At 39.4% G+C, this 14,793-nt stretch overlaps 1 protein-coding gene across 1 annotated transcript in view; it reads right to left on the reverse strand.

The window, feature by feature from the left end:
* LOC124622252 (immediate early response 3-interacting protein 1) overlaps positions 1–14,793 on the reverse strand; it is a 29,230-nt gene that overhangs the window by 12,729 nt on the left and 1,708 nt on the right. Inside the window, exon 2 of the mRNA XM_047147910.1 lies at positions 5,808–5,909. Within this exon, the coding sequence (XP_047003866.1) occupies positions 5,808–5,909 (102 nt within the window). The remainder of the gene's footprint in view (positions 1–5,807; positions 5,910–14,793) is intronic.

A 14,793-nucleotide genomic window follows, 5' to 3' on the forward strand; every position in this document is an offset into this window, starting at 1 on the left:
TATCGAAGTGCTCATATCGAAGTGCTCATATCGAAGTGCTCATATCGAAGTGCTCATATCGAAGTGCTCATATCGAAGTGCTCATATCGAAGTGCTCATATCGAAGTGCTCATATCGAAGTGCTCATATCGAAGTGCTCATATCGAAGTGCTCATATCGAAGTGCTCATATCGAAGTGCTCATATCGAAGTGCTCATATCGAAGTGCTCATATCGAAGTGCTCATATCGAAGTGCTCATATCGAAGTGCTCATATCGAAGTGCTCATATCGAAGTGCTCATATCGAAGTGCTCATAAGTCACAGGTCAAATTTATGGAAATCAACTTTGATCTTAATCATTTGCTTTTGCTTAACACCTAGTGTATTTGTTTGGGTTGTTGTCTACAGCTGTATCTCCCTAATCAATAAAAATTGGACATGTTTTATTAGAATTAATCTAGTCTACCACCATCTAAAATATTTGTTTCCCTCGTGAAACACTACCATCAAATGGCAGAAGAGAGGGGGGCGATTGCAGCATGGGGAAGGGAAACAAAAATGCTGCACTGATTGGTTCAACAAACCAGTCAAAGAGTTTGAGGCCGCTAGTGGGGAGGTGACTTACGACTACACAAGATCACATTCCCTTCATCTCAAAGCATATCTCCCCCCCCCCCCCTCTCTCTCTCTCTCCCCCCCCCCTCTCTCTCTCTCCCCCCCCCCCTCTCTCTCTCTCCCCCCCCCCCTCTCTCTCTCTCTCTCTCTCTCTCTCTCTCTCTCTCTCTCTCTCTCTCTCTCTCTCTCTCCCTCCCCCCCCCCCCCCCTCCTCACCCCCTCTCCCTTTCCCTCCTGATATTCACTCATCTTTCATTGTTTCTCCACATTTCTTTAACACAATTTTTCCCACCCATTTCAATTTCTGCCAATTTCTTCTCAGCTCCAAAAAAAGTTAACTAAATGATATGATTTTGATGAACGAGAACAGGAAATGATGCCAGAGTGTATAAAGAGCAGAAAACATTATATGGGCATATGGCTGAAAACGTGTTCCAAAGGAATTCTACTCACACAAAGGTGAAGTTAAAGAAACCTCGAGAGTGATCCTCCTATCAGCACCAGGCAGGTGGCCCACCAGCATTCTCCGCAACTGCCACAATCTGTATCACTTGCAATGCACGGAGACCTTATTACCTACGGGACCCCACAGTAACAGTTTTGTTACTGGTTCGTTGTACACACCACCGCAGTGCTGGGATTTCTGTCACTCATCCTGTTCACAAGTTAGGCTACCTTTTTGAGGTGTGGTATCATCAATCTTCACAACACTAACCTTGGGGCTACAGAGGATCCCCATGGGATGGTGGCAGCAAACTATCAACAATGGTGTAGCCTCATAGTGTGGTTGGTGATTATTGGCAACCACCTCACAGATGAGACATATATGCACTTCCTGCAGGTAACACCATCTTTTCTGCTAGAAGACACACCTTTGGTGGTATGGAGGATAATGTGGCTACAACACAATTGTTCTCTACCTCATTGCCCTCTTGAGTGTGGAGCTAAAACTTCAGTACAGACAGAATATTCCCACTTCCCTGATGTGTACTCCTGTGTACTTTCAACAACTTCAATCTACACTGTCAAAAAGATGTGGATGTATCTCCCTTGGAATGCATTTCCAACCGTATATCCATATAATCATTTTTGTTCCTTATCGTCTGAGCGATCATTTTCTGCATTTTGTACCCATTTAGCAAAGTCAACCTGTAATACTGAGAACATTACTTTCATCGAGACTGTTTTCCCTTCATTTAACTTACTGTCATGAAAGACATACAGCTTACACATTTCATCATTTATTTTTACATTTAACTGAAGAGACAAAAACGGTAAGAAATAAATTTCAAAAGGAGACCTATGCAGTAATACGAAGTATACAAAAGAACTTTACGTTACATTACTTTCTTTAACTAACTGTATGATAATGCAAAATTGTCTGAACAGTTACGTTTAAAAAATGTTCGCCTCTAATGAAGGCAATATTTTGATAATGGAAATCATGTCCAAAACTAGTCTCCGCAAATAAAGGATCTTTCTTGCCACAACTTTTGACATAATTACAAATAACAGCTTTAATGGAAGTATGTAATTCAGTTTTCCATATCTATTCTTGTTATTTTGTCTATCTGTTACCGATACTGCATGGAATAGTCTACTATCATTTTCATCATACCAGACATTTTTTAAACATAATTGTTGAAACAATTTTGCATTATCACCATACAGTTAGTTAAAGAAAGTAATGTAATGTAAAGTCTTTTGTATACTTTGTATTATTGCATATGTCTTCCTGGTAAAATTTATAAGTAAAACATTTGATTGACTAATCCAGAATCGAAGACACAAAATGTTGTTTCTTATCTCCGTTAAATATAAAAGTAAGTGATAAAATCTGTGAACTGGATGCCTTTCTTGACAGTAAGTGAAATGAAGGGAAAACAGTGTTAATGAAAGTAATGTTTTCAGTACTATACAACAAGTATATTGGCAAAGAGCCACAACTGGCAATACTGAGTCACATACACAAACTAATCTACAGTGCATTATCAAAGCTTCTTCCTGCATAATGCTGGAGGTTCATAAATACACACTTTCAGAAATTAAAAGACATTAAGCACAAATTATTAAGCATAAATACGTAAGAGAATTTTTATTTGTAGCCTAAGTCATTTGATGATTTTTTTTTAATTGTACAAGCTCTTTTCAAATAGATTTTCGTAATTCACATAGAAATTTCTTGGTATTTCTAATTCTTTAATTTCATTTGGTAAATTACTGTATTCCATATTTCAACATACAAAAGAGTTTTTAAGAAGTTTTTCTCTACTCCATACCATGAAGACACTAATACTGTCTGTTTTATAACACATGAACAGCCTCTTTTAGTATACTTAAAGTACAACTGCTACACAGAAAGTTTCCCCAAAAGACAATTCCATATTGCACTAGGAACTTAACAGACCTCACATTTGATAGTCTTGGTTGTTTTTGAATTTCTCATGTTAATACTGAGAGGCAAAAACTAACGAGTTATTTATTACACTGAAAGCAGATGTTAGTACAGATCTTTTTATTCAATGATGACATAAGTGGATAATTTTTTTAGGTTATGATCATCTCTCTCTCAAAATGTTTTTTTCAGAATGCTTTTATCATATCAGCTCTTATGTTTTACAGCATCTGTGTATACTAAAACACAATAATAAACTAAGGACTAACCCTGTGATACATTGTATCCAGCTGTTGACATTACAGAGAAGAACATAGTAGGTTGATTAATATGGTAGTACTTTCTGGCTGTCATTTGAATTTAAAGAAAAGTTTGGAGCTGCAATTCATCACCAACTTGAGAAAGTATTCTGAGCAAGTGCAATGAAATGAAATGAAACCAGGTGAGGTTTTGGTGAAAGGAATCTCATAAATGCAGAACACACATGCAAGATACACAATGGTCAGCGTATCCACCGTGGGTGACAACGTAGACCATTTTTAAATGGTTGATTCAAGCTGATCATCACAGCCATAAGGCACAGATTGCACATGAACTGAATCTTTTCACTGGCAGTGTAGCGGATGTTGTGCACAAAATACTGTATTACCATATGGGGTCTTTATAGGTACTGCAGCAACTCTCTGATGTCAATACACCAATACAATGGTGTTGTCTTTTTAGCACTTAATGTGTTATCATGCAGAAGGTGTTCCATTCTTGCACTGTATTGTCAAATAAGACAAAATGTGGGTACATTGTGTGACACCTGGAAAAACGCATCAACGACATGGAGAGATCTCCATCCCCCATTAAGATCGAAACAAGTTTCAGCAAAGAAAGTTGTGGCCACAATCTTTTGGGACACACATGGAGTGACTGTGAAAGCTACCAATTATTGTTCAGTACCAGAATGTTTGCATACGGCATTCAGAGTAAACAGGTATTGCTTTCCAAAATTTTAGTGCTGTTGCCTGACTGCATAAAGCCTCAGTTATGTGTGATTTAGATCAACATTTCTCACAAACCATACTGAACACCATCCACACAGCCCATATCTTACACCAAGTGATTCCTATGTATCTGGACTGTTAAAGAAGCACTAGGCCTGTTTCCACCGAAAGTACCAACGCCAAAATTCAAGATGCTGCTGTTAAGTGGATCCTAGCCCTAGATCATCATTTATTTTATACCAGGTCCAACAGATAAATATACACTCCTGGAAATTGAAATAAGAACACCGTGAATTCATTGTCCCAGGAAGGGGAAACTTTATTGACACATTCCTGGGGTCAGATACATCACATGATCACACTGACAGAACCACAGCCACATAGACACAGGCAACAGAGCATGCACAATGTCGGCACTAGTATAGTGTATATCCACCTTTCGCAGCAATGCAGGCTGCTATTCTCCCATGGAGACGATCGTAGAGATGCTGGATGTAGTCCTGTGGAACGGCTTGCCATGCCATTTCCACCTGGCGCCTCACAGTTGGACCAGCGTTTGTGCTGGACGTGCAGACCGCGTGAGACGACGCTTCATCCAGTCCCAAACATGCTCAATGGGGGACAGATCCGGAGATCTTGCTGGCCAGGGTAGTTGACTTCACCTTCTAGAGCACGTTGGGTGGCACGGGATACATGCGGACGTGCATTGTCCTGTTGGAACAGCAAGTTCCCTTGCCGGTCTAGGAATGGTAGAACGATGGGTTCAATGACGGTTTGGATGTACCGTGCACTATTCAGTGTCCCCTCGATGATCACCAGTGGTGTACGGCCAGTGTAGGAGATCGCTCCCCACACCATGATGCTGGGTGTTGGCCCTGTGTGCCTCGGTCGTATGCAGTCCTGATTGTGGCGCTCACCTGCACGGCGCCAAACACGCATACGACCATCATTGGCACCAAGGCAGAAGCGACTCTCATCGCTGAAGACGACACGTCTCCATTCGTCCCTACATTCGCGCCTGTCGCGACACCACTGGAGGCGGGCTGCACGATGTTGGGGCGTGAGCGGAAGACGGCCTAACGGTGTGCGGGACCGTAGCCCAGCTTCATGGAGACGGTTGCGAATGGTCCTCGCCGATACCCCAGGAGCAACAGTGTCCCTAATTTGCTGGGAAGTGGCGGTGCGGTCCCCTACGGCACTGCGTAGGATCGGTCTTGGCGTGCATCCGTGCGTCGCTGCGGTCCGGTCCCAGGTCGACGGGCACGTGCACCTTCTGCCGACCACTGGCGACAACATCGATGTAGTGTGGAGACCTCACGCCCCACGTGTTGAGCAATTCGGCGGTACGTCCACCCGGCCTCCCGCATGCCCACTATACGCCCTCGCTCAAAGTCCGTCAACTGCACATACGGTTCACGTCCACGCTGTCGCGGCATGCTACCAGTGTTAAAGACTGCGATGGAGCTCCGTATGCCACGGCAAACTGGCTGACACTGACGGCGGCGGTGCACAAATGCTGTGCAGCTAGCGCCATTTGACGGCCAACACCGTGGTTCCTGGTGTGTCCGCTGTGCCGTGCGTGTGATCATTGCTTGTACAGCCCTCTCGCAGTGTCCGGAGCAAGTATGGTGGGTCTGACACACCGGTGTCAATGTGTTCTTTTTTCCCATTTCCAGGAGTGTAGCAGTGGAGTAAATTCTTAGTCAAACATAATGACTCTCATAGGACATGTTACTTCATTTTTTGAATCACCCTCGTATTATAAAAAAAAATTTAATTATGATTATATCCAAAATATTACTGGAAAAAAACCACTTATATTTACCTCTCATTACAAGCCTCACAGAACGAATAAGGTTCAAAATCTGTGATTTTACTGTAGGTTGTTCACCAAACCCCTGGACATTTTGATTCACACTCCAGCCAACTGAAAGTAATTTACAATCTTATTAACAGACACACCACCACAAGTAATTTGGAAATGTGACAGTATAAAGCTATTAACTAGCACATGTGCTACACACACACACACACACACACACACACACACACACACACACACCTAAACAACACTAACAATAAAACACATCCTGCTCAGTATTTAATTATATTTTAGTCTTTGATCACTTGCCTGTAACCTTCCCACCATCGACACTGTCAACTCCCAGTTTGACAAAAATGGCTTGATTGTCATCATTACCCATAACGATGTTTTGACCTCAACATATCGTCACTTGCAAGCTGTCCCCTTCAAATGGCTCTGAGCACTATGGGACTTAACATCTGTGGTCATCAGTTACCTAGAACTTAGAACTACTTAAACCTAACTAACCTAAGGACATCACACACATCCATGCCCGAGGCAGGATTCGAACCAGCGACCGTAGCAGTCCCCCGGTTCCAGACTGAGCACCTAGAACCGCTAGATCACCGCGGCCAGCTGTCCCCTTCATTTCAGTGTTTGTTTCAGTAACAACTCAAATCTTAATATGTGCCCAACCCTTTTCTCTTTCTAATTCAATATGCTCTTCAGTAAACATTTTTTTCTTGTTGACTATTTTCAAAACTATTTCACTCCTTACTTCATCAATCCACCTGCACTGTACCACCACATTTCAAGCGTTTCTAATAATCTCTTTTCTGTTTCCTGCACTGATCTTGTTTCACACCCATACAGAGTTGTGCTAAATACAGCTTTTTTCTTTTTCTTAGTCTACAGGTTTATAATTTTGGACATTACTGGCTGTTTCTTTTAGCAGAAAGCACTTTTGTCTTGGGCAATTTTTGCTACTATGTCTTTCTTGTGTTTTCCTTCTTTATTTATTTTACTTCAGACAGGGCACAATTTATTTAAAGTTTAGTTTCCAAACATGCCTGCCTACTTCACACGTCAATACTTAAGTTTTCTTTTTGTTCTCGTACATTTTATGGCCAGCAATGAGCATATACTCCATTTCATGACGTACCCAACTCAGTTCTTGTCCACGTTTGGCAACTACTGGCATGTCATCACCAAACTTTACTGTTCAGATTTTTCACCCACATTCAGATGGTCCTTTACGTCCCCCACATCCTCTTATAGCTGCAAATTAAAAATCAGTGGTGATAATGAGCAATCTTGTCTTACATCTTTCCTGATTTTGGCCTCTTGTCCAATTCTGCTGGTGCTTACAATTCCAGTTTCCTTCACATATAGAAAGGAACCACCTTTCTAGAACTGTAGTTTATACCAAACTGCTTAAGAATGGGAAACATTTCATTCCCTTTAACACTATGAAACACATTTTCCCAATCTACAAATTCATTTTACAATTTTTTTCCCTAAATCCACTTTATTAGCAACCACAATCCTAAGTTAGCTGCTTCAGTACACCTGCTTTTCCAAAAACCAAACTGGTCCTTTTCTAATATACTTTTAATTTTCATTTCCTATCTTTGATAAAGTACTCTTGGAATTGTTTGTCTTTTATGTGATATTGGACTAGCTGTGGTAATTTTCACATCTGCTTGCTCTTGCTTGCTTTGAAAGTGGAATGATTGTATCAGATAGAACTTCCCTAGTTAGATTAATTTTATTCATGAGGTCGAACAGTTCTTTCTCTGTCTTTGGCCTGAGCGCCTCTGGGTATTTATCAATCAATACACTGGCATTTGTTCTTGATGAATTCATGCAGAGTATTTTATCTCCCTTATAATCTTCTTGCAACTTGCTCTCATTTCCAACTGGCCTAGTTTCTCCTGGTTGGTTGGTAGATTCAGGGGAGGGGATCAAACAGCACGGTCATCTGTCCCATCGGGTTGGGGAAGGACGGAGAAGGAAGTCAGCCATGTCCTTTCAAAGGAACCATCCTATCATTTGCCTGACTTAGTGAAATCATGGAAAACCTAAATCAGGATGGCCGGATGCAGGTTTCAACTGTTGTCCTCCCAAATGTGAGTCCAAATTTCTCCTGGATAATGATGTTTCTACAGGTATTGTTTCTTTCATATCCTCACCTATTTTCAGCTTCCACTGTCCCATTACATGAGAACTAATCAATGTTCAGCAGACGGATTCTCCCCCCCCCAATATCTCCCTTCCATCCATTCCTCTTTAGCTTCATTCATTTCCAGATAATTTCATTTCTGAGTGAACTGTATTGTTGTTGTGCACTTTAATAATTCAAGTATCTCTTTTTATCCATGGCTGCTTCTGATATGTTTTTTTTTTCACGTGAAGTACTTTTACTACTGGATTTATAATATCTCTTATAAGAGATCATTTAATTGGTCCTCCCACAAGTAACTCCTTTAAATGGAATTATTTCTTTCGCCACATGCTCTCGCTACAGAATTTGATGTTCCTTTGACTTGTTTCTAACATTTTAGGTGCTTTTCCTTTAAGTCCATAATTGTCAACTGCAATTTCAAATACTAGGTTGCAGCAATTTGATAACTGCTGCAGCCCTTACTTTGTCCCCAGAGTGTCTGTTTTACAATAATATAGTCATTAAGATGTCTATTTGATCACTTGGAACCTTCCATGTACACACTCTTCTCAAGAAGGGTTTCTCATAAGGTGTATTCACAATGATTAAATAATGGTCATCCAGAATTTTACAAATCCCCCCCCCCCCCCATTTTGCTTTTTAAGATCACACTTGTTTTCTGTTCTCTACCTTCACTTACAACTGCATTCGTGTCTCCCTTTATGATTTAATCACCATCCTGACTGACATTTTATGAATTCATTAACATTAGGATGAAAATAGTAACAGCTGTTTTCCTTGTGACTCTTAAAAAGGACAAATTATTTCAGGAAATGGTTAACCAAACTGAATGAAATGCAGAATTCTTTAAAATATCATTGTCAAGATTTTTTTCCATGGGAAGTGCACTGTTAATTCCATTCTGATGGTACAGACTTACATTGTAGACGTTCACTTTAAAATCCTTGTTCTGCATGCTCTTATTTTCTCAAAACCTGTCACAAGTCTGACCTGATGTCAAACTTGAGAAACTGAATAAAATGTCTAAAACAGATGGTTTCTTCAACAGGGTTAAGAAGGGTAGTGAATAGAGCTAATGAAATGACCAAATTCTGAGATAGTGCCTACGTAAATAATAATAATAATAATAATAATAATAATAATAATAATAACAACAACAATAATAATTCAAGCTCAAATGAGCATTTGAGATCTTACAGGTACATTATAGCTGGAGAAACTGTTTGCACAATGCTTTTGATTTCATGGTGGTTACAAAGACTGTATGAGGCTGCTGTGGTAATAACAGGAGCCCATCATGACCCTCTATGGACAGAATTCAACTGCAAATTATGCCATAATCAATTAAACACCCAGTTTCAAAATTCCTGGTTACTGTACTTGAAGATGTGTAAAGGCTTTGCCACCTAGCTTAGACTCTAAACTGTCACATAAACAGGCCCACACACAGCAGATCAAACTATACCACCATTTCATTGCCTTGAGGACTTTCTATTTCTAACTGCAACATGATAGCATTTTCATTTTGTCAGTGGCAGCCAGAACTCTCCCCACTCAGATGCCATTTTCGTTTAGCTTCTTCCAATTTCTACGTTGTTACCTTTACACTTTGACATCACAAGATGTATTATCAGTTACCTGAAAAGCTGACTGACCTTTTTACGTACCTTTACATTCAGGCTACAACAAATCTTTTTGTCACACATAATGATACTGTAGCCGGATTTTGAAAGACACAAAGTGGTGCATATAGGGTGAAACAATTTACAATAATTTAAAAAGTTCCTTACAGTATTTTGAATGCCCTGTTCGAGTACCTATCTCATTGTTCCAACTTCCTGCATTCACCATTGAGTAGTGAACCGTATGCCAATTAAAATTATGATTCTCTAGTATTAAGTGCCCCAAGATCTGATGTCAACAATGCAAAAGCTAAAAAGTTTTTACTGCTTCCTATACTGCCAGATATCAAAGTGCATGTCTACACTGACGATATCTGTTGCACAGATCCAACAATACTTTTAGTATAGATCAACTAAAGACTAACAGAATTAGCAACATTCACATAGTGTGTCCAAATAACTTGAGAATGTTGGAGATAAAAGCAAACTAAAGTCAAACCATAAACATAAACGGCTCAAAAAAAGTTTGTAACTAATAACTTTGATAGGTAGCCCTTTCTAAAAAGTAAAAACATTTTGAATAGAATCTATTACCATTTTTGTAGAAGGATGTGGAGGAGAACCTGTTCCAACATGTTTCAGTCATGCGGTCCCATCAGCTCAGCAGGGAGGTGGGTCAGTTACATTTTGGGACAGTATCATATGGATGTAAGATACTTTTCAAGTAATTTGAAGACCGTGTCATACTGGGATAGCACCCTAGTAGCGTTTTAAATATTGACAGTAATACTTACGTCTTTCCCATCTGATTGGCACCAGGTAAATATTTATAAATTTACATTTATATGTATTTATATTAATTTTACTCCAAAATTTTCATCCAATTTTGTTTTCTCTGTTTCACGTGAAATATAAGAGAATGTGATGAAGTGGCTTTGCACTTTTATACTGAGGTGGAGTTTCGCAAGGCCAATCATTACAATGTACTGGTGGCAAAAACAACTGCAGGATGATGGAATCCATACTGACGACAGGCACCCTGCGTTCCATTTTAACAACAACAACAATAATAATAACAACAATAATAAACATTGTCACTGAGCTCTGTAATTAATATAATGTAAATTTTTTGCCATCATTAAGAGATGGCTGAAGATGGATGTAGTCCTTTAAGGCTCATAACATTATTATTATATACACTCAAGAGACGAATCAGTGTATGAATCATTCACTAAACTATAATGCAACAACAACTAAATGAAACACAAATATAGGGGAATTCAGTGCTTTATTTTAGGAGCCTCACATAATTTATAGTCAGTTGAACTTTTAGAGTATGTGAAGTGATATGCTTGTAGAGAAGGAATGAGATTGACCAAAGTTGCTACACCTTGGAGCAGGTGCCAATACGTGGCTTTGTCAGTGCCTCAACATATGGCATTCTGTCTGGAGGAGTTCCTGACCTGAGAAGTATAGGCTGGCCATCCAAAGAGATTGTATTAACACATATTTCCTATTGTTAGATTTGTGTGCAGCCAGCTTGGTAAGTATGTTTTTATGCTTTCATTTTTTGTTGTAGTATGTATGGCAAGTGTTTTTATGCACATTATTGTGTTTTTTAATAACTAAATTGGTGTAAATACAGTTTTTATGATTTTTTATTTTGTTTGTTTGTATCTGTGTTGGCTTGTGATTGGCAGGTACTGTCAAATTTGTCTTACCCACAGAGGTGAGCCAGTGGTACCACAAGCTTTGTTTTAGCTATAAGGGTCAAGTAGTGTTGGATACTGGACTTACCAAGATGGATGTAGTTTTGCAATCTCACTGATTTTGTTTGAGCTACGTAGGTCATGTGGAATTTCTGATACCAAGTTTTGGAGCACTTATGGGTTTGTGGACTTCATTTAATATAAATCAATCAAGTGAAGTTTCTGGTACCAAGGTTTGGAGCTTTGCACGAGTTCATGAACTTTGTCCTTTGTCTGAGTTATAAAAGTTAAGGGAAACACTGCTGATTGCTGATACTCTGTGGCCAAGCTGGATCCCAACGGCCCTGTTCACTACCAGTCGAGATGACAGGCATCTTATCTGCATGGCTGTAATGGATCATGCAGCCACGTCTCGATTCCTGAGTCAACAGATGGGGATGTTTGCAAGACAACAACCATCTACACGAACAGTTTGACAACATTTGAAGCAGCATGGGCTATCAGCTTGGAGACCATGGCTGCGGTTACCCTTGATGCTGCGTCACAGACAGGAGCGCCTGTAATGGTGTACTCAACGACAAACCTGGGTGCACAAATGGCAATGTTATTTTTTCGGATGAATCTAGGTTCTGTTTACAGCATCATGATGGTCGCATCCGTGTTTGGCGACATCGCGGTGAACGCACATTGGAAGCGTGTATTCGTCATCACCATACTGGCGTATCACCTGACGTGATGGTATGGGGTGCCATTGGTTACACGTCTCGGTCACCTCTTGTTCGCATTGACGGCACTTTGAACAGTTTTCAGATGTGTTACGAGCCATGGCTCTACCCTTCATTCGATCCCTGCAAAACCCTACATTTCAGCAGGCTAATGCACGACTGCATGTCGCAGGTTCTTTACAGGCCTTTCTGAACACAGAAAATATTCGACTGCTGCCCTGGCCAACACATTCTCCAGACCTCTCACCAATTGGAAGCGTCTGGTCAATGGTGGCCGAGCAACTTGCTCGTCACAATACGCCAGTCACTACTCTTGATGAACTGTAGTATCATGTTGAAGCTGCATGGGCAGCTGTACCTGTACACGCCATCCAAGCTCCGTTTGACTCAATGCCCAGGCGTATCAAGGCCGTTATGACGGGCAGAGGTGGTTGTTCTTGGTACTGATTTCTAAGAATCTATGCACCCAAATTGCGTGAAAATGCAATCACATGTCAGTTCTATTATAATATATTTGTCCAATGAATACCCGTTTATCATTTGCATTTCTTCTTGGTGTAGCAATTTTAATGGCCAGTAGTGTATATTCCATCACATGCACTGCATTGCAGTTGGTATATTCCTGATTTCTGATATACATCAGTCTGTCCTATTGGTTTTGGGAAATATTTCTGAATTGAACTGTTGATTTGGTGGGCCATTTTTATGCCTTGTTTTTCGAAAATACTGGATATTCTGTATGTGTACTTGTGGTTGTATGTCATTGCATACAATCTTTTACTTTCTGTTTCTTTTACACTGTGTTGTTCCTATTCTTGTATTTTAGTATTTATTTGTAGGTGATTTTGCCCCTGTGTTGATGACAGCTGGGTGTTTGTTCTTTTCTGTTTCTTGATTTTCTTGTTCAACTTTGTTAATAAGTTCTCTTTGTATCCATTGTTTGTGGCTATTTGTGTTATGGTATTCATTTCTTTTTTGTAACTGTCTGTATCTAATGGTACTGTGATTAGTGTGTGGAGCATGTATCTAAGTGCTGCCTGCTTTTGGGAACTGGGGTGTTGTGATGTCTCATGTGTAGCTGTGTCTATATTATCAGTTTTTGGTATATGTCAAATGAGTGTTGGTGGTTTTGAAACTTTTTGGTGATGTCCAAGAAGCTAAACTGTCTACTCACTCTTTCTCTATTGTAAAATTTATCTTATGAACAGAATTTATGTCTGTGTGTAACTCTTAAATTTTATTGCTTCGTTCATTCATCAGGCACAAGATGTCATCCACGTATCTAATCCAGTATAGGATGTTGTACCTATTTGGCACTATTTTATTAAATATAATCTGTTCTACATGGTTCATAAATATGTTTGCTAGGGTTCCAGACACTGGAGATCCAATTGGTAATCCTTCACTTTGTAAATAGAATTCATTATTGAACTGAAAATAGTTCTGCTCTGTTATTAGCCCAAGAAGCCTGACTTTCTTTGATGCATTCATGTGGAAGTGTACTGTGTGTCTTAAGATTTTGTTCCAAGATGTTTATTGTTTCAGTTATTGATATAGTGGAATACATATTCTCTACATCAAATAACAGGATAGTGGCTGTGTATGGAACTTGTATGTTTTTTTTTTTTATGTACTGAATCAATTCTGTGTTTCTTATTCTGTCCACTTGTAAATTGTAGTTTTCTGACAAGGTTTTCAACATGTCTCTTGCAAGTTGGTAAGTGGGTGTGTTTCTATAATATGTTATAGTTCTGACGGGGAGATCTTTCTTGTGTGGCTTTGGTTGGCATCAGAGGGAAGGTGCACTGGGATTTGTTTGTAGCAATTTCCTTTTTTCATTGTTTTCTATTGTATGTTCAATGTCTTCCAGAGTGTTTCTCAACTTAGTTTGGAATTTGAAAGTTGGATCTGATTTTAGTTCTATAATTTTATTTTTTGAGGTGAGCTCTAGTGTCTCACTAATGTATTGCTCTTTATCTACGAGAACCACTGTGTTTCCTTTATCTGCTCTTGTGATGATGGTGAGGTGTTCCTGTAGTTTCTTTCTAAGTTTTGTTAGTATTATGGAATCTGTATTGTTTTGGTTTCCTCTGTTTTCTTTCATCTGAGTTGTTACGTTTTTGATATTATTACTGACAAGCTCTTATGTCAGACCAATGTTTAACATCACTTGTTTCGTTTCTATTTTCCTGTGTGAGAATGCTTTCTGATTCAACTGTGAGGTTTTCTCTGTAGTTTTGACTATTTGTGTGGTGGCATTAAGTTTCAGACCTTTTCTGAGCAGTTTTATTTCTTCTGTATGTAGAACAGTGTCAGTGAGGTTGACCAGTCTTGGACAGAAGTGATGTTTTCCGTTAGACAAAATCACACAAGCAAATACACAAAATACATGAATAGAAACAACAAAGTGTGAAAGAAACAGGAAGTAAACGATTGTACACAATGATATACAACGACAAATACATACTCAGAATATCTAATATTTTCAAAAAACAAGGCATAAAAATAGTCCACCAAACCAACAGTTCAGTTCAGAAACACTTCCCAAAAACAATGGACAAACTGATCTATATCAGAAATCAGGAATATACCAACTGAAATGCAATACATATGATGGAAGATACATAGGTCAAACCAGGAGGAAATTTGATACCAGATACAAAGAACATGTGAGAGCATGTAAGTATAGGACAAATCGTTCAACTTTTGCTGAGCACTTGTACCAACACAAACATAAAATTGCAACCAGAGACTCAGACATGAAAA

The sequence above is a fragment of the Schistocerca americana genome, chromosome 7, assembly GCF_021461395.2.
Source record: "Schistocerca americana isolate TAMUIC-IGC-003095 chromosome 7, iqSchAmer2.1, whole genome shotgun sequence".
Classification (NCBI taxonomy): Eukaryota; Metazoa; Arthropoda; class Insecta; order Orthoptera; family Acrididae; genus Schistocerca; species Schistocerca americana.